Raw genomic sequence first — 18,952 nt, 5'->3', positions numbered from 1 at the left:
ATTATCCAGTACCAGAGAATATTTGGTATTCGGTGTCAATGATAATGGTCAGTAGGTTTCAAAGACATTCATGACTAATGACAAAGACTTGGGAACAGAGCCCATGATTCTGCTCAAGGACTGTTTCCATATTTAAAGTTTTATTTTGTCTTGGTAGTTGTACTGAGCAGCAGCTTCTTTATACACAAAAACTGTTGCTACCTACTTTTATGGCACTGACATGTACATACTGGTCTCGTAGGCAAGAAAATTTCTTGTCCACTACAGACAAAAATCTGAAGACAGAAATTTTACATCTGGAAAGAAATAGGTAGCTGACTTGGCAGCTGCTGTCAGTGATTTTGTATGGACTAAAATTAGCTGTTATCTGATTTACAAGCCCTCAATAAGCTAGCAAAAAAAGCTTGCAACTAGTGGTGGTGATGCATAGAGCACTTCCATTCCCAAATTTCCAAACGTGTGGGGGGCATTAGCTTCTACTCCACATATTCCAGAGTAACCAACTGGTGTACTGTGTCAGGTACACTCTTAGTACACTTGTGATAACAACCCATGTCATTTTTTGGGGGGAATGAGTATCATTATGCAAAATGATGTTCTGTTTAGTGTGCTTTTCCCAATGTCAGGCAGGCAGAGTGTTAATGGGCAGCCCAGATACCATATGAGCCTCAGCATGTTTATCCAAATCTACCTCTAATCACATTTGGGAGTTAAGAGAGCTGTGACAACATAAAAGGGTAAAGTCAATGTACCGACAAACTCTGTGCTGGATCTCATTATTCCAGCCTCTGGACGGCCGTAGACAGCTAGCTTAGCAGGCCCTCCAAGGACAGCACATTATATCCCCTGCAATTTTCAAAAAATTGCACTGTGTGTACTGGGCTTTGCAAGGGGCTTTGGGGGATCCAGACAAGCGACGCCTCTATCAGACGAGTGACATCCCTGACCGAGGTGAGGGGCTAATTCTGATCCCTGTCAGCGGGAGGGCCGGCCAGGATGTTGCCCCAGCTGTTCCGGGCTGACCCCGCCATGTCGCGCACCGGAGGGGGGGGGACGACAGGTCACCTCCCCTCTATCCCACCGCACGGCGTACAGGCAGGAGGGACGCGGGTCACCCCCCCGTTCCTGCACGAACCGCATTCCTAACCCCTTCCATCACAACGCAGCTCCAGAGCGCCACAGTTATCCTTCTCTCCAACGGACGCCACCGCCATCTGGAGTTTCGGAAAAACGGCCCGCCTCAGCGCAACACGAGCAGCATCAAAGGGGTCACGGGGACCGGCGTGGCGGACGTGGAGACGCCATGTGACCCAACAGCCATACCAATGTCACTGAGGAGGTTGAGCAAACACAGGACAGGAGAAAGAGGAATTTTTATTACAGCCAGGGTTGGCTGAGGAGACAGGGCAGGTGGGCTGCTCGGGTCTTGTGTTGTGCAGGCAGACTTAGCTAGGCATCCCAAGCAGGGCATGGTATTTGCTACCATTACACACTTGCAACTGGAGGTCTTCCATTGCTTAGGTAATTGTTTACAGTGATCTGTATGTTTATAATAAATAGATGGACAACCTAATGTACTATTATTGCCACAACTAAAACTTTTTGTGACATTTCCAGTTAAGTAACTGAATGTTAACCTTTTCAGAACACAGGTAACGAGTGTGATTTACATCAGTACTTCTCATCCATGGCATTGGACATAATTTGGTTATACTGGCTTTTGTTTCAACTGACCTTTAATAAATTGGATTTAATTGGGTTATTATCCAAATGAATGTTCACCAAAGGCTGTTGCTGGTGGTGTATTGGTCTAGTTTATTCATTTTTATATATGTGTGCATCTTAAAAAGGTATACAGCACACAGCGGTGCAAAAGAGGTTTTTTAAATGTATCTGTTTGAATGGTCTTGTAAAACAACAAGTTTAATTTTTTAAAAATCCTGTATAAAATCTCTCCACTTTCTTACAGTCAGCTTTTATTTAGTATATGCATATATACAACAAAACAGTTGCTTTATCGCACACATACAATGCCAGCAAGTCCAGGCCTTGCATATTGAACCTGAAACTGATCAAACAAAAAGGCAAACTTTTATGAGAGCCACTCTACTGCGCATAGATAGGAGCCATTCACATCATCTCCATTCTCAGAATATGTGTGAATTCACAGGAATGTTTTGTGTGGTCATCCAGCAGTACCCCTGACCACCCAAAAACAAATGGTATAACTGGACACGTGTTACCCCCAACACTGACTGATACCAGATCCCTTAATCCAATTTCCAATGAGTAGGATAGTGTATTTTCTGGTCCAACTGATATTCAATTGGTCATTGAGACCTGTATTTTCTCCCAACAAAAACATCACATGGAACTCCGGTTGTGTCAGCTTAAATAAAGACTCATTGAAAATTGAAGTGCATTCTCATTCACTACGAGGAAGGAAATTAAGGATATCAGTTGATTAATTTGATCCCTCATGCAAGTGTGTGATGCGTCTTTTAGACTGTTTGATGAATGTATGAAAAGATAAAACAAGAATTATTCAGTACTCATCATCGTTCAGATTTCATACATCTACATCAGATAAGTTTACATATGCTAACTAAGAGATGCTGGGGATTGAGAATTTAAGTGCAAAACAAAATAATTAAGTTAGAGAGCTCAATTTAATTTCAGGGTGGTTAATATAATTAACAAATTATATTATCTGCCTTTTCTCATTTTTAGCAACATCAATCCATGCTACCCTACACCATTTCTACCCTACACCAATTTCAGAATCTTACCTTTGAAGTAAATCAGTCTCATATTTAAGTTTAGCTTTGGTTAAAACAAAATTATATTGGACTGCATAAAACGCACAGCAAATTGAATTCTTCCACATCTTCATTTGCAAGTTATTTCTGACCATTCCAAATCTAGCCATTTCATTATATAATGTGATATCAGAATGTACAAAGCTGACTCATACAACACAAACAGATTTCACTTCATCTTCAAGCTCTGCCTCGGTCCAGGCAAAATCCTGCTTAATAAAGCCAATCTATTAAAAGACACCCAGCTGCGTCCATGCTGTGTTTGTCAGTCCAAAAACCTTGGAGGTGCTACAGCACAGTGCAGACTAAGAGATTTACTGACAAGTCTGTCATGGTTTAAATGCTTTACCAGGAGGTGAGTCCGGACAACATAAGCCTCCATTCATCCCCTTAACTAATGAAATAGTCTACACATAAGACGAGCAGTGGTCGTGGTTTGATTCCCACCACAAGTTATTTTATATCAAAGGCAATAAAAGGAATACAGCTAAACTAATTTTCCGATATTTTTTTTCCGTTTGGTTTAAAAAACACAACTCTCCCTCAAAATGCGGAAAAAGGAAACTCCAACAGGCCAAGGTGTTCAGAATGAATGGGCGAATTTAAAATGTAATATTTTTATGACTATGAATAACAAGGCTGCACTGACACACCTTGCTTTTGGCTTCACAGCTCCTCACATAAATAATCCCGATACAAGACCAATGCTCACTGGCATAGTTAGTGAACAGGGCCTCTGTCTATCTGACACATTTTAGTGCCGTTGAGCTCCAATGCATATTGCAAACTGCCCTCTGCCTATTCAGAGTGGATGTCAAATTGCATGTTTCCGTCCAAGTGTTAAATAAAATGTCTAAAAATATATATGCATTTGATGATATTTCTCAGTCAATTAACTCATTTAAAAAAGTAAGCAATTCCATAACCAACTTGATTTTTTTTCTGCACCAGCAGACTGAAACCAATCTCTTTACAACACATCCATCACCGTACTTTACCCATCGTTATATTGAGTGTCAATATAAAAAGTCTTTAGTTGTAGTCATTGAATTGTAGTTATTCATTATTTCATTATATTCTTAACCATTAGCCCAATATCATCCAGAAGAATTTGAACAAAATATAACTTTATAATAGTGTAAGGTTTTCACTCTGAATAATTGGCACAAAAAGTAATATAAACAAATGATAGATGATAGTAGATAAAATATATTGTACCCCTGTTTACCTTAATACAAGGCATACAGTCAGACATTTACAGGACATGAGTCTGTTTAGGGAGGATAATGATCATAAAGAATGGAAGGTTCCCAGACAAAATTACACTAACAGGCATCTCTTCTCCAGTGAAATGTTGCTCATAACACTGCATTACACTGACTAAAATTGGACATTTGAAAACTTGCAGGAAAGCTTTTTAAATGGAGGCCAAAGTTCTGTCATTCGCTGCATCACAGCCAAAAGAAAAGGGTGCCTTGTTGCGAATGGAAAACGTGCTCAGGCCTTTGCAGCAGCACATACGTACTCTCCAGGCATTAATGTGGCGCTCTCAGTCCCTATTAATTTTAACTACTAATGCCATGAGTGTTTTGTCACTGGCAGAAAAAAGCCTGCCATATTTGTGTGCACGCCACCAGATGCGATCAGCTGGGAGAATGAAAACGACCCAGAGTCGGTCCACACTGTGACATTGTAAGCACCATTTTCCTAGCCTCGCGGGAAGCCTACTGTAGGTGACCAATCACTGGTCGCCTTTCATTTGCACATTAAATGGCGCTTACTTTTCATGCCGCTTACACTGAGCCTCAAAGCACACCAATTTGTCCCGCATTTGGTTCTTGGCTGTCAAAACCGCACAATGAAGGCAGGGTCTCCTTCCCGTGACAGCTGTATTGGGGAAAGCCACATGCCTGCCATATTCACATTGTGTCAATAAAAAAGTCTGTTTCTTTTGATGCTAAAATCACAAATTGCTCTGTCCATCCTGAATTTTACAGTGCTGAAAAACTTTTTGTCTTTTAGCCGTTGCATAGTATTGTTCTGAATGGGCTCCCATTTTATGAGCTCCCAAATTAACTGCTTAGTCAGTGAATAATCAGGACCCAGGTTAGTTCACTGCAAAATTAGCTAAGTGGGGGAGAAGTTCAAGCTTTATATTACAAGAGCAGTAGAAGCAGAGGTTTCACAACGCATTCTTTTCCACAATCAAGCAGTTAGACCAACCAGAAAGCTGAACACACATCAAAGTTTTAACTTTACCTCTGTGTTAACAAAGCCCAAGAGTTTAGAACCAAAAGACTATCCAAATGCAGTGTTTCCTCAGAACACAAATTCATTTTAAAGGGTTGAAAGTCTCTTAGGCCAATTACATGTGGAATTTTCCCCCAATGATATGCAGATATCTCAATTAAAATGTTAAATTGTTTACCCCTGTTCTATATTTAAGTGAATCCAAAGATCTGTCTATTACAGGCAATTGTTTAAATTATTTATTTAACCCATTCATTTTTCCACGTCTGTCTAACCCTCAATCAAACTAAACCAGGAATGGCATTGCTCGCTTCCAAAGGTCAGTGCGCGAACATCGGTAATGCCGGGGAGGTGCGACAGTGGCATTTGGTGGCGCGGGGGGGTATTTTTGCAGGTGGCCAGGGCTCTTGTTTCCTTGCGGATGCCCCAGTGAGAACACAGCGGCTCCAGAACAATTCGCAGAGCATCAAAACATTTAATTACACATCGTTGGCTACTGTTAGACAACACGCACGCGCGCGCCTGCTCTCGGCCAGTCTCGCTCCTATCGGAGCACAAATAGGCTTTCTTCTTTTTAATCCTGGCAACAACAACAACAACAAAAAACACTTAATTGCGGAAAATATTAGACGTGCCCTCTCAACGCGCGTTTGAAGAATGATCCAGTGAAGCCCGGGATGCTGTCCTGACGTTTCTGGTTATTGCACTATACTTTAAAAGATGCGCATGTTATTCGGAGAGTTCATACACACACGCAATTCCAGAAAGCATATAAATCAGAGAAAGTGCAACTATGTAGGCTATATGTAGTCTTTAATAAAAGGAAGGGTTCAGCTCACTGAGAATTGGTAAATCTTATTTGAAGGGTAGACAAAACCATTTAAAATATTGCTTTAATGTAGCCTATATGTCACCGAATAAACATACAATCGATATGTTTGCCTGCTCACTCTTTATCATCTAACATTGGTTTTGTTTTCAAATACAATAGCCTACACCAAAGTCCATATTATTGGAGTTCATGTTACGTCTTTGTTGTAGTAATGAACCATACAGTAATTAGAAACATTTATTCTGCAACAAAAAACCTCAGCCACAACTGAACCCCCATGGGGTTTATCATTTAGATTTTTTTAGCTTGTAAATGCAACGCATTTGCTTAAGAAAACCCCTACACTTTGAATAGCTTGTCCAAGGAAACGAAATAAAGCCCCGCTACAATCCCTTTCACCAGAGCGTCTGGGGAGAACACTGCGTCCAGCGACGAGTGAAAAACAACTTCTGACACAATTCCTGTGTATAACGGGCTAACAGACAATAATCTACAGGAATGTCAATTAAATAGACAAATGGATCTGTCGAATATAAAAAAATTACCAGTGAAAGTACTATCTTTTAAAAAATATATATTATCACATATCAATGGTGCTGCGTTATAACATCAAACTTAATACGGTTCCCATCAAACCCAATATAATTCAAAGAGCAAAGTGACAGTAAGAAGCGCGCATGTCAACTGATAGGTGAACGCGAAGAACGCTGACGAAGCGATCATTCAAGACCATACACGACATTAAAAACACAGCAAAACCATTAATAGGCTATTTTGATAAATATGTTTAGCAAATTCATTTATTTATCATTTAAATGTGTCAAATGTGCCAGCAGCACATATAGAGATTTACTATAAGAAAAGGAAGGAGAATAACTATTTATAGTGCGTATAAACCTGATACTGGAGAATAAGGCTTTTCCAGGGGTCAATAAAACCGAGATTACAATGAAATTACTTTTGTCTACGCTACTAAATAACTACAATGACAAAAAATAAAGTAATGATGTAATGGTATCCCAGTGAGAATACACAAAACCCCAGAAGGCAGCCTTTGCAAAGCCACATTACGCTCTATGTCATTCTTCCTTACAATGAATAATTATGGGGTCGTTTGAGTTAAGTCTACAAGTTCCTCTAAAATGGTCTTATCACAATAAACAAGTTGTGCCCTGGCTGGCCGGTTCCGAATTCACCCCGCACTTTCAGTGCAATGCGTTAGTAAGAAAAATAATGCCTGTCGTTTAATTAATTAGCCTACTTCTTAATTGTACTGTGAGAATATCACTGAGTCCAAAAGCCTTTTAACCATTGACAAAGTACAAGTCTGGAGCATCGTCCGTTCTAGATGGCACATTCTACTCGGGGGACTGCCACACGCTGTATCTCTAGTCTCCAAGGAGCAAAGAGCTGAACCCCTTTCCGATAACTTTTACTCGCACTTTCCAACGTATCAAAAGATGAATGAATACATTTCAATTTATCTGATAGTTACACATGCTTGAAAATATCATACTTTCCCCCCTTTACTCTTTTTATTTATTTATTTTTTCATTCCCAGTAAATGACTACAATGAAATAGAAGCTAAACACACAGTAAGTAAATTGTGCGCCTTCAAGTCCATGGGTATGCGTTAGCCTAGAACCTCGGACCAGTTGTAGGCTATGTCTTGGCAATATTATGCCAACAAGCTTTACCTGAAAATGCTTGAAAAAAGCAGATATGCGCGTGATATGAAGACTGAGACACCTCGAAGCGCATCTTGCTCGGTAAATGCTACCCGTGAAGAAGGACTCGTCCTGCTTCTTCGTGGCTGCATTCCCGAGGCTCAAGGAGGCTGTAATCCACAGAAACAGGGTCAGGTACATACTGTGGTTCCTCGGAAACATTGCTAACTCGTGTTTTATCTCCACGCTCTGATCGGTCTAGACTGCTCGACTCCACTCTAGGAACTAAAGAAACTTCAATAACCTACTTGGGGAGGAGTCAGAACCGCGCGTGGCGCGCTATTGGATGAACCAAAAATGACTGACATTTGGTTAGAGCGTAGTGCCAGGTAGGGCAACAACAATTGCGCTTCTACCCAATTGTTATCAAATTGCTCGATACTCAGTTTTTTAGGCAATACGTTTTAGGTTAAAACATAATTGCTTACATTGAGTTTGTGTTGCAGCTGTGTTTCTGCAGTAGTGTAGGGACAGGGAACAGAACAAGATTTTCTAGGTGTGTAGCAACATGGATTGCATTATAAGTTAAATGTCAAGGAATATGACTGTGCATTGATATGCATGTGACAGAAACCAAATAAATAAATTAATTAATTAATTAAAATTTAAAAGGAAAAATATAAACGTGTCTGGTAAAAAACCACCCAATTTCTAAATTCCTGAGAGTAGCCAAAAGAATGAAAGGGGTCAGACAGACTTTACTTTTTTGTTAGAAAAGGGGGGGTTGAGAGGGTTGTGGTCTGACCAGGCTAATATTAGGATTTGGATAAAATCTACTCTATAATTTCTTTTGTTTTAAATTATTTTTCAGTAACAGTTAAGACTGCATGTGGAAAGTTGACAATATTCAACAACCTCACATGATCCCGCCTCAAGAATACACAGAAATTTTGTCCATAGATTGAGTTTAAAAAAACAACACAACTTTGTTTCCATGCATATTTCAATTTCACTTAAATTGTTCCAAATTATAGTGGCCAGGAATGCATCTGTCCTGCAATTAGATTAGCACAAACATACATGTAGAACACACGTTCTCCAATCCCTAGTTCAGGTACACAATAAAATGTCCAGTGTTAATTACATTACATTACATTACAGGCATTTAGCAGACGCTCTTATCCAGAGCGACTTACACAACTTTTTACATAGCACTTTACATTGTATCCATTTATACAGCTGGATATATACTGAAGCAATGCAGGTGAAGTACCTTGCTCAAGGGTACAACGGCAGTGTCCTTACCCAGGAATCGAACCTGCGACCTTTCGGTTACAAGCGCAGTTCCTTACCCACTGTGCCCACTCCGTCCCACTCCGTAATTAAACTCTTAACAGATACCATTTGGTCCCACATTCCAGAGCCCATATAAATAATGCACACAGGAAGCTGTGCTCACAGACAACACTTTAACAAAAACTTCATTTGGTACATTTCTATATATTTTTAAGCCATGGAACATTGCACCACAAAGAGTTTGTGTTAATTTGTGGTGGCAGATTCTTTGATGTAAAATGCATAAAAATACAAAACAAAACAAAAAAAATACATGCAAATATTTGTGGTTTTTAGTCAAGTTCTTTTATGCCACTTTAGGAATTTTAAAAAAAATGGGCCATATCTGCCATCACAGCATGCTGCCATTGTGCTGGAAGGGACTGCTGGCGGAAACATCACACCTGGTTCCTAGAGGGTTTACACAACATTGTAAGGTAGAGAAGCACAGGAGCAGTCCACACATTTCACAGACTGATTTCTGTTGATGAACACTGACCACACTGGTTCACAAAGAGGCAAACTATAATGTAAGTCCTGGAACATCCAAATAAGTAAGACAATCCTTCAATGACCTGCAGTTGAAAGAGTTACTGGTCACAGTTTAGGTAACAAGCAGTCTCAACCCAAGGTGCTTGCTCTCTGAAGTGTCTGGAAAGGGAACATAATTTGTTGTGTCACTGTCTTGCAATCGAATTGGTTCTACCAAATTTTCACTAATGTTATGTAATCAGTTAATGGTTAAACTGACTTGAGTTTCCAGAGCATGGTTTTTCTGAATTTAATTACCATTGCTTCATTAGAAAAGCACATCCCTGGAATCTCAGAATTTTCTTATACCGCATCAGGATCAACTTCTCCAGACCCGCTGTAGTGAAAGTAAGCACCATATAGTCACATACATGTCAAGTGAGGCCAGGTAATACATTTCTTTGTCTTATTAAAATATGATCATTTTGCCCATTGATGGCAGGATATTTATCACATCTGTGATGAAAATGTGAAAATGAAAGATAAGAGTGTTACCTGACCAAAGGAACAGTGAATGGTTTCCCTGGCTATTCTACTTATACTCGGCTATGGAATTGTGGGAAGGCTTGGACCTGCTGCCATCTACTGATGACACAACACATATGACAGCGGGCGTAGACATGGAGTCTGGGGCCTCACAACTTGGCCCTGTCTGGGCTATGGGAAGTCAGCCAACTTCCCAGGGAACCCCTCAAACTACAACCAGAACCTCGTGAACTCATGTTTATCAGTAGCTAGGAAACAACAGGCATTTTACTTGAAAAACAATTAAAATAATCACAAACAAATTCCATAAAAAAAATAGTTTCCCCCAAATGTTGGCACCATTTCCTAGCCCAAGGAATGGAGAAAATATGGCATTCTGGAAAAAGCGAATGAAATCCCTATCCTTTATTTGTGCTAGTTGGTATTTATAATGCAAAAGTTCCATAGGGTGGTTTACGAGATGCTCCTACTTTGCTTTTCTCAGCTTGCTGAGTACTCTGCTGCACACTATTACAAGAGCCACATTATAAGGTAATGAAGTTTTATGGGTGTGGGGGGGTTAAACCGCATGCAGAATTGGACAGAAAGAGTGACTCGCTTAATCAGTAAGCTTGGTCTTAGTTGCCAGATTGCCTTGGGCTTGCGATGCTCTATGCCAATTACTTAAGCACTGACATCTCTAATGAAACTAATCCTTTCTTGTATACAGTACATCTGGGAAAGCATGGGTGATTCCCAGGGATGGAAGACTGCTGTTGAAAAGAAACTTCTTGTCAAACATGGTAATGTCCAAGTACTTTTTTGCACTATGATGGTACATATGCTATTTCCACAGCTTCACACTTCTAACTTAATATGGGATCATTTGCTTGGCGAACGCAGTGTCATCAAATGTGCTGCCAATCCATCCAATTGTCAGCATTTCCAGAATCTAGCCAAGCCTGTCGTTTGGCCATTGGCATCTGAGATTACTTCTCTCACTCTCTCTCTTTCTCTCTATCTCTTTCTCTCTCTCTTCTGAATGTCAGTCATGGAGGAGATCGACGTTTCCCAGGTGGTCTTACCGCACAGTGTAACTAGGGGTGAGAACTCCCTTGACAGTCTTAAAACGTTTTAAACACGGATGTCTGTGTACCTTAAAAAATGTGGTGTGGCGGCTTAATTTGCTGGTTTATTGTAGCCATGTGTGGTAGAGGTTTTATGGCGTGTGGCGAAGGAAACACGCTGGCTGTGTGGGGTCCTCTTGTCTCCCCGGAGCAGGGGGGAGCCGCATCCCTCCGAACCAGTTCCATTGACCGGGGAAAGCCTTTGCCCACACTGAGCAGCAGGGAATCTCTGCTGTTTATTTGGGAAACTGAAGTATGTGATGTGAGTGTACCCACGTCACTCTCGCTGGCTCAGGCAATTAATAATAACAGGCCTCTCCTGCCTACTTTTACACACTCATGTAAATAAGTTGCAATCAGCTTGGTCCAAGAAAATGAGTGCAAATGACATGTTTTAGAAAAACTGTAACTGACTAAGTGTGCAATGACTGTTTTTTGTATTACTATTCAGATGTTTTAACATTGGCTTATTGTCAATATCAAGAGGTGATGTGAATAATTTTCATACTATAATGGCAATTATGTTAAGTATTGCCTCAAACATTTAATTTATATAGTTCGTTGGAAATTAATTAATGATTTTTTGTTATATTTGTGACATGCTCCCCCCATCAGAGCACCTAAAGGTTTTCTCTGTTTGTGCATACAGTTTGTTTGAACAGATCACACAGTGTTGAAAATGTCATCTTAATTTGCACGATGCCAGGATCCATTTTTGTTCCCTGTGTTTACATTTTCGGGGACAGGAACTCATCTGGCACATTTCTGTGATCTTTGCTGGTCTTTGATAGTAAAAGCTGCAGATTTCCCCATTGTCAGGCAAACCTGTAACGTAACACAGAGGTGACCCTGAAACAGCGATCATGGACAGTCATGATGTAGGAGTTCACCTGAGGTATGCAGGTGTGTGACATTTTGTTTATGTAGTATATATGAACACTTTAAGTTGGGGGCTAACTCTTGAGGGGCTCACTCAGTAAAAGGACTCTATATACACAAGCTGAGCCCAGTAGTTGTTGATCTGAGCCAGGTATATCTGATCAGGAGTAGTGAGATGCAGTTTATTACATTGGTGGAAGGGTGGATGGAAGCTGGCCTGAGTTATTTGCATTGCCACTGTATCAGCGCCCCCTAGGTCCTCACCAGGGCACTGCAGGTTAGCAATTGTCTTAAAGGGATAGCTCACTTTCTGGTGTTGTTTTTATTATTTAAGTTTTAAGTGTATGTTTTTTTATTGGCCAGAGTTTATTTGTATTTTATTTTTTTTTGCATGTAACAAAGGATATTATGCATGCTTAACAGAAGTTTCTGATGAGCAGGTGGCTTTACAGTGGCTGGTATAGGGGCATTGACGGACTTGCCGTGTGATGCGCATTCTGCTTTGAAATGAATTTTTTTTGCTTTAAACCACAAACCTATGGTTCATATTATTTCACAAAAACTGAAATGATATGGAAAGTGTGACTGTCCCTTTAAGTGAGAAAGTGTGCCCCTCCTTCAGTTTGCAAAGAAGTCTCCTTTACTATGCTTGTGGCCTGTAATGTGGAAAATCCTGATGGGTGATTGGCAAGAGTATGGGAGGAGTACATGCACTACGGCCTGGGAACGTGGTATAACTAATAACTACTAATTTTAAATGGATGGAAAATGGGTAAAACAGAGGTACTGTTGATCTTACGATGGGACAGGATCCTACATAACTGGGAATTCTGAGACAGGAGAGTTAGTCAAACCGTGGTCCTGGTCGGTCATAGTGCCTACTGCTTATGTTTAAACTGGGCCTGTACCCAGTCATCATCACTCTGACTGAAGTGATGAAGTGATCTTTGTGCAGCTCTAAAAATGTTAATGTTTTATAATGTGATGGAACACATTCTGAAGTTTGGTTCTGTAGGCCCAGAGTACAGCAACAAGGTGATTAAAGACCTTCTTTTTAAGCTTTGCCCCTATTCCATTCATGTTATTCTAAAGGAAGGAAATTCCTGCAGTACATTTAATGATACTGGCTCCTCAGAATTGATTTCTTAATTAATACACATCCAGCATGAGCATCTTCTTGCACACTCAAAATGCCTTTACCAAGTAAATTACTTCCAATAAGGTATCTTTTTACCTCGGCCAAAGGAAAGTATGGAAATTACTTTTTTTACACATTCTTTACACTAAGCTAGTATCATAGCATTTCCAATCAGAGAGCCTAATATAAATAATATGAACACTGTGATATGTGTCACATGAATACATGTCCATATGCATAGTCTATCTGCTTTAGAAACAATTGGGCATTGTTCCATGAAATGAGACAATAAGTTTGCAAGGCAAATATGGCAGCAACAATGACTCACCTCTCATATGATCTGAGACAAGCATCTCACTTATACCTTCAGAAGTCTGCCTCACTAGTGAGCTAATTAGAGACAGGATATAATTACTCAGTTAACACGGGATTCACAGCTAGTACAGCTAGTGGCAGATTTGCAGGTTTCTGAGTGTTGCTTTGTTCATACAGGTGTGTTACCCTATGCCCCTCTTTAACCCCTGTGATCAAGAGGCTATGAATCTTTTAATAAGCCTGTATGCAGTACGTACATGATGGCATAACGATTAATTAATGAAAACCACCAAAAACTGGAAAAAAGGTGAATTCACTGTAGCTATAGTCCATCACTTGGTTTTAGTCAATGGTTCCTGATGTTGAATTTGAAGAATGAATTCAGAAAAATGGCAATATTACTACTGGATATTATTGTGCTGGATGTTATTGTACCTCCCGCATCATAAAACATGCATGATGGCCAATACACTCGGGGCTTGAGGCTGATGGGAAGAGCAGAAGGCTCTTTGAAGCACAGATGCTGTCTCTGAAGAGACAGTAAACTCAGCCCAATGAACCAGACAGGTAATACTTTCCAAATGTATCCTGTACCACATATCACATTTAAATTTATTTTGTAGCCCCTGTCATCCACAACAACTTATAGCATTGTGCATAGAATAAGTATAGCTACAAATATTGACTGTGACATGATAAAAAAAGCATCATTGCAGGAAAAAAACACTGCCTTAATAAATCATTTGTCCCTGTCTCATCATGTTCCAAGGACTCCTCTGATCAGCTGGGTGGGGTCGCTGCATGTGCAGTGTACTCCTACACAGTGACTCAGCTCAGATGTAGACTGAAGAACAAATGGAAAAACACACACACTCTTGTCTGCGCTCTGGAAAATTTACAGAGGTGCAATTGGACATTCCAAATTACGAGAAATAAAAAATCTATATTTTCATTCTTCATCTGTGAGTCCAGTTTGAAAGCACTGTGTTCTGTTCCAGCTTGCAGGTTGGCAGATGGGTCTGATTTTTGAAAGCCATCGATGAATGATGACATCAATAATCAGCTTCCTGTCCCGACAGAGTCTTGTGTGACAAAATCAGCAGCCATCCATCATTTCTGAACAAACACAAGCTTCTGTGGGGGGGGGGGGGAAGCAGACACTCATACAGGAGGCAATCTTAGAAATGAAGGACATTGTTTTTCATGGTTATTTAACTTGAGTGAATGAAATTAACTAAATGTTGCAGCAGTTAGATAAATATGAATAATACTGTGTTTATACTTGCAAGGATATATCTACACCCGTGTGTGAATTTATATCCTCAGCCCAAAATATGACTAGTCTCAGCTGATGACTTATTTGCTTAATTTTTTTTGTTTTGTTTTTGTTTTTTGTTTCATGGCCATTTTTGTCACCTATTTTAAATTTTCCCTTATTTAAAATTCCCAGTTATGTTTTTCCTCTGCTATTTTGCGCATTCAACAGACTAGCATGTGTAGTCTCCAAGGTGCATGCTGCCAGCTGCCACTAATCTTCACACTGCAGTCCACCAACTGTGCAAGCACTGGTCTGGAGGATCACACTTCATGGGCAATTTGCTAAGGCAGACCGCAGGTGCCCAGTCTGCCAGAGGAGGCGCTCTTGCATGACAAGATGGGATATGCCATGCAGACTGAAGCACTGGCCAAATATTAGACTGTTGAAATGCACTTGTCTGATCATAGTTACACCACAATGACTTGATCGCAAAATGAAGCACAGAAGCAGTAACTTGGGTATCTGTGGAATGTTTGACAATTCGGGTCAATTAAATTTTATTTGTATAGCACCTGCAATTTGCCCAGTGAATACTTGTATAAATCTTGTGTATGTTATAATGAAATCTCAGCTTACAAGTGTACGCTGAGTTATGAATTCAACAACAGGCTCTCAATACATCAGAGCAATTACAGGCACAGCTTTCATCTGCATAAATCCTGCTTTACATTTATACCAGGACTGGCATTCCTCAGACAGTTGTACTTTACGTGTGCTAATTCACATTGTTTCACATGTGATTTTTGAGGACTTGCACAGCTTTGGTGCATTTGACGAATGAACAAACAAGCTTTCTCTGTAAATATGAATAACTTAGGTGCAGTAATCCTCAAAAAGTTTACATATGTTTGCATTCTTCTAATCACACAGACAGTGAAATCTATATCTGTGTATACTTGAAGCTGTATGGTGCTTTTTTGAGAGAAAGAAAAGGTAGGGGGAAAAGGAGTAGACAGCAAAATATTCTGTATTAAATGAACATTTACAGCAAATTTTCCCTAAAAGAGTAGGTTTGATTGAATCAACATTGTTAAATTTGAATTAACAATAACTGTTTTACTGTGTACCAGAAACAGATGATTTTTGGAAAGTCCACATACTTCACATTCGGCATTTATAATCATAATATCATATAACAGTGTCTGATAGTTGACTGCATACAAAACACATCATCAGGGTAGTCCTGCCAGGAACACAGACAAAATAATATCAATAAATTATACAGTGGATCGCCTGTATTTTACCTCTTTTGTGCCGAAGTGGCCTAATAAAGCTGAAGTTGTTGAATTTGTGATTCAGAACTTCCTTTGAAGGGCACTGTAAGAAAGGGGGTTTCATTCACATGATACACTATTTGCTAAGGCTGCAAAAGATTATCCTGTCGTGTAATTTAGGAATGTAATTTAGATTTTCAAAAAGAATTAATCGCACACACAACACATAAAAGGTGGCTTTTGGTCGTATGCAGTGAAGAAGAAGGGCACTTAAAGCCATTTTTTCAGAGGGAGCCAATTATCAAAATGTTTTGTGTCACTTGATGAAAGGAGGAATGAGACTAAAACGAGTAGACTGAGAGCCAGACCGTAATGTTCCCTGATGTAAATATTTAATAGTGTTACCTTCCAATTGTAATCCCCTCGTACTGAGTTGCAGTATTGCAGAAAATTTCTGGTTTTAAGTTTTTTTTCCACAAAATAGAGGAGAGAGGTGGTCTTGTGTAAATTGAATGTGACTTTTGGCATGCATGTCTGTAAATAGAAATATGTAAATAGCATTCCCACAGCATTAAAATTCACCGGCACTCCGATTACAAATTCTAGGGAAAATCTGAACACTAAGCAAATCTGTGTTCAGAAACAAATACTGTGGTGAGCACATTTCACACAGGAAGCGGCCCCCACTGTTTGCAGTATGTGGGGAGTCACATTTGTGACCCTGCGATGTGAGACAGAGAAAAGGCCAGAGCTCAAGGCCCACAGTCCTCCTTGGCCTCAGTGATGTCACAGGCTGACTATGACCAGGAGACCACAGGCAGGACACAACTGCCCTTTTCTAGGGCTAGGGTTTAAGAAGCCTGGGGTTCCTACTCTTAAGTGTTACATCGGTTTCTCCCAATGACTCTCCAGGCCCCCACAGGCTATCAGTTGTTAGACTACCAAACGGGTCTCAAATGGCAACAGTGCTGGTGCTCTCCTGTTGTACCATGTGGACTGTAGAACACAGATGCATGTGCTTCAGCTGCAGCACAGGGGCAGATGGCATAGCAGTAATGACAGAGGTGTCTCCACAGAAGAACTAGGAAACGGGGGGGGGGGGGGGGAATCAAATAAGGCAATTGTTAAAAATGGTCATTTCTGTAAAATATTTAGGATTCATTCATACAGCTTTCAACAATTACTGAAATTGAGCACATTTGTATTTGCATACTATTGAACTAGCAGTCACACAATGCGCAGTTACCAGCATTTAGCATTAGCTGGGCGGTTGCAGCATGATGTAGTATCAGTTTATTGCACGTCTAGATATATGAGATTTTGATGCCATTTCATATATTTTTGGTATTTTGCACATTTCGCAACAAAATAACCAGTTTGCCTTCTGTGAGGCTGTGTGTCTTCAGAATGTTTCTTAGACAGAAACTGTGATTATGCAGAGAGTATTTGCACACTTTGCCAGGGTAAGAAACGGGCCGGGCGGCAAAAATGTGAAACCATGCAAATTTCTCACACCTCATTACAAACCTAACTTATGCATTAGAAGGTGATAGACTAGAAATGGAATGTCTTGAAAGGGCTCTAAAATATCATTTATTAGTGAGAAAAGCAGTCAGTGTCTCAGATTCTGGCTGCCAATTTGACACCATTAAAAGGGGCTGTGACTGTGAAATGAGTTAGAAACGCTGCTGAATTGTTTAAAGTGTAATGCACCTGAAATATAGAGCCGCAGCTGAGATGATGCGTTATATATCTAAATGCCACCACTCCTCACATTTTACCCTCCATAAATATGTTCCATCTTTAAGATTTTAGATGTCTCAAATTTCCCAGCTGCAAGGATGTTTCCTTTTAACATGATAAAATGCCCAACGATTAATATCAGATGACACGATTTAAGATTAGCAGCATATTAACTTGTGGGTGGCCTGGTGGTACAGAGCTGACCCTTCCAGTGCAGGTTTGAATTTTGCTGGATCATTTGTCTGCCAGTGAGGATGAACTGTGGGGACAAAACTGGCCATGTCCCCACAGAAGGGATAGTTGGAGTTCTTCTCTGCCACTCATTGCTCTTTAGCAATCTGTATTGACAGTGCGGTGCCTGCATGAGTTGTGCCTGTAACAGGCAAACTAGTGCTCTACTTGAAGCCAGTTATGTTGCCTGGTTTTACATAATGTTACATTTATTTGGTAGACACTTTTATCTAAAGCAATGTACGATATTGCCCGGGTGAAAAAAGCAGTGGCTGGATTTGCTAGTACAGGAAGAGGCTAGTGTTAGTCTTGCAGAAAAGGTGGAGATGGAGTCTTAAAATCCTGAAACATAAGTAAAGATATGAGTTAAGTCCAAGGCATCTGGATGTTATTATTTATTTATTATTTTTTGATAGATTTATAATTATGCATTATCATAGATAATATGATATATAATAGATCATACACGCAAGCATATATAGAGTGTACATGACTACTAGACCTGGGGTGCAATGGCCTCTGGTACAATGTAATAATATGCTGTTGCCACCAGATGGCAATGCTACTGTACATAACAATTTTCTTGGTTCAGAAATTCATACTTAATATTGTTCAAAAGAACATTGCTCAAGTACAGACTCTGTCAATGTTTTTTTTTCCCCCTAAGTAAGCATCATGATGTTCTGGCATAAATAAGTGAACTATATTTTTAAGGAAGCTGGAGTGTAAGGAAGCTGGAAATCACACTTTATTAGTCAAAATGATTGAATTATTGTATGTCCGGGACTGAAGCCTGGCCAGCCTTTGACACCTGATCATGGGGTACATGCCGCCAAAGGAGGTGTATCGCTATCCTGGATGAGCCATCCAGCAGATCCCTCCCCCTATAGAAGGGCACCCAGTAGTGTTGTCCTTGCAAAGGGAAGGTGCATGAAGTACTGAAAACAGGAGTGCCAATCGTTTTGATAACTAACTACTGTTTTGGAAAGTAAAATAATTACTTGCTAAAGAAAAAATAATATATTTTTTCTCTGAGCTACTGTGTCTTGGATGACAAAAATGTGTTGCAATGAAAATATATATTTTT

General features: G+C 40.0%; 1 protein-coding gene across 1 annotated transcript in view; it reads right to left on the bottom strand.

Moving 5' to 3' along the window:
• LOC118213711 (anosmin-1-like) overlaps positions 1–7,866 on the bottom strand; it is a 51,964-nt gene extending 44,098 nt beyond the window's left edge. Inside the window, exon 1 of the mRNA XM_035392761.1 lies at positions 7,600–7,866. Coding sequence (XP_035248652.1) covers positions 7,600–7,791 — 192 coding nt within the window. The 5' untranslated portion in view covers positions 7,792–7,866. The remainder of the gene's footprint in view (positions 1–7,599) is intronic.
• Between the last annotated feature and the right edge of the window lie 11,086 nt (positions 7,867–18,952).

This window comes from Anguilla anguilla, chromosome 15 (genome assembly GCF_013347855.1).
Source record: "Anguilla anguilla isolate fAngAng1 chromosome 15, fAngAng1.pri, whole genome shotgun sequence".
NCBI classification, from domain to species: domain Eukaryota; kingdom Metazoa; phylum Chordata; class Actinopteri; order Anguilliformes; family Anguillidae; genus Anguilla; species Anguilla anguilla.
The sequence above is the reverse complement of the archived record's forward strand: the minus strand, read 5'-3'. Positions and strand labels throughout refer to the sequence as shown.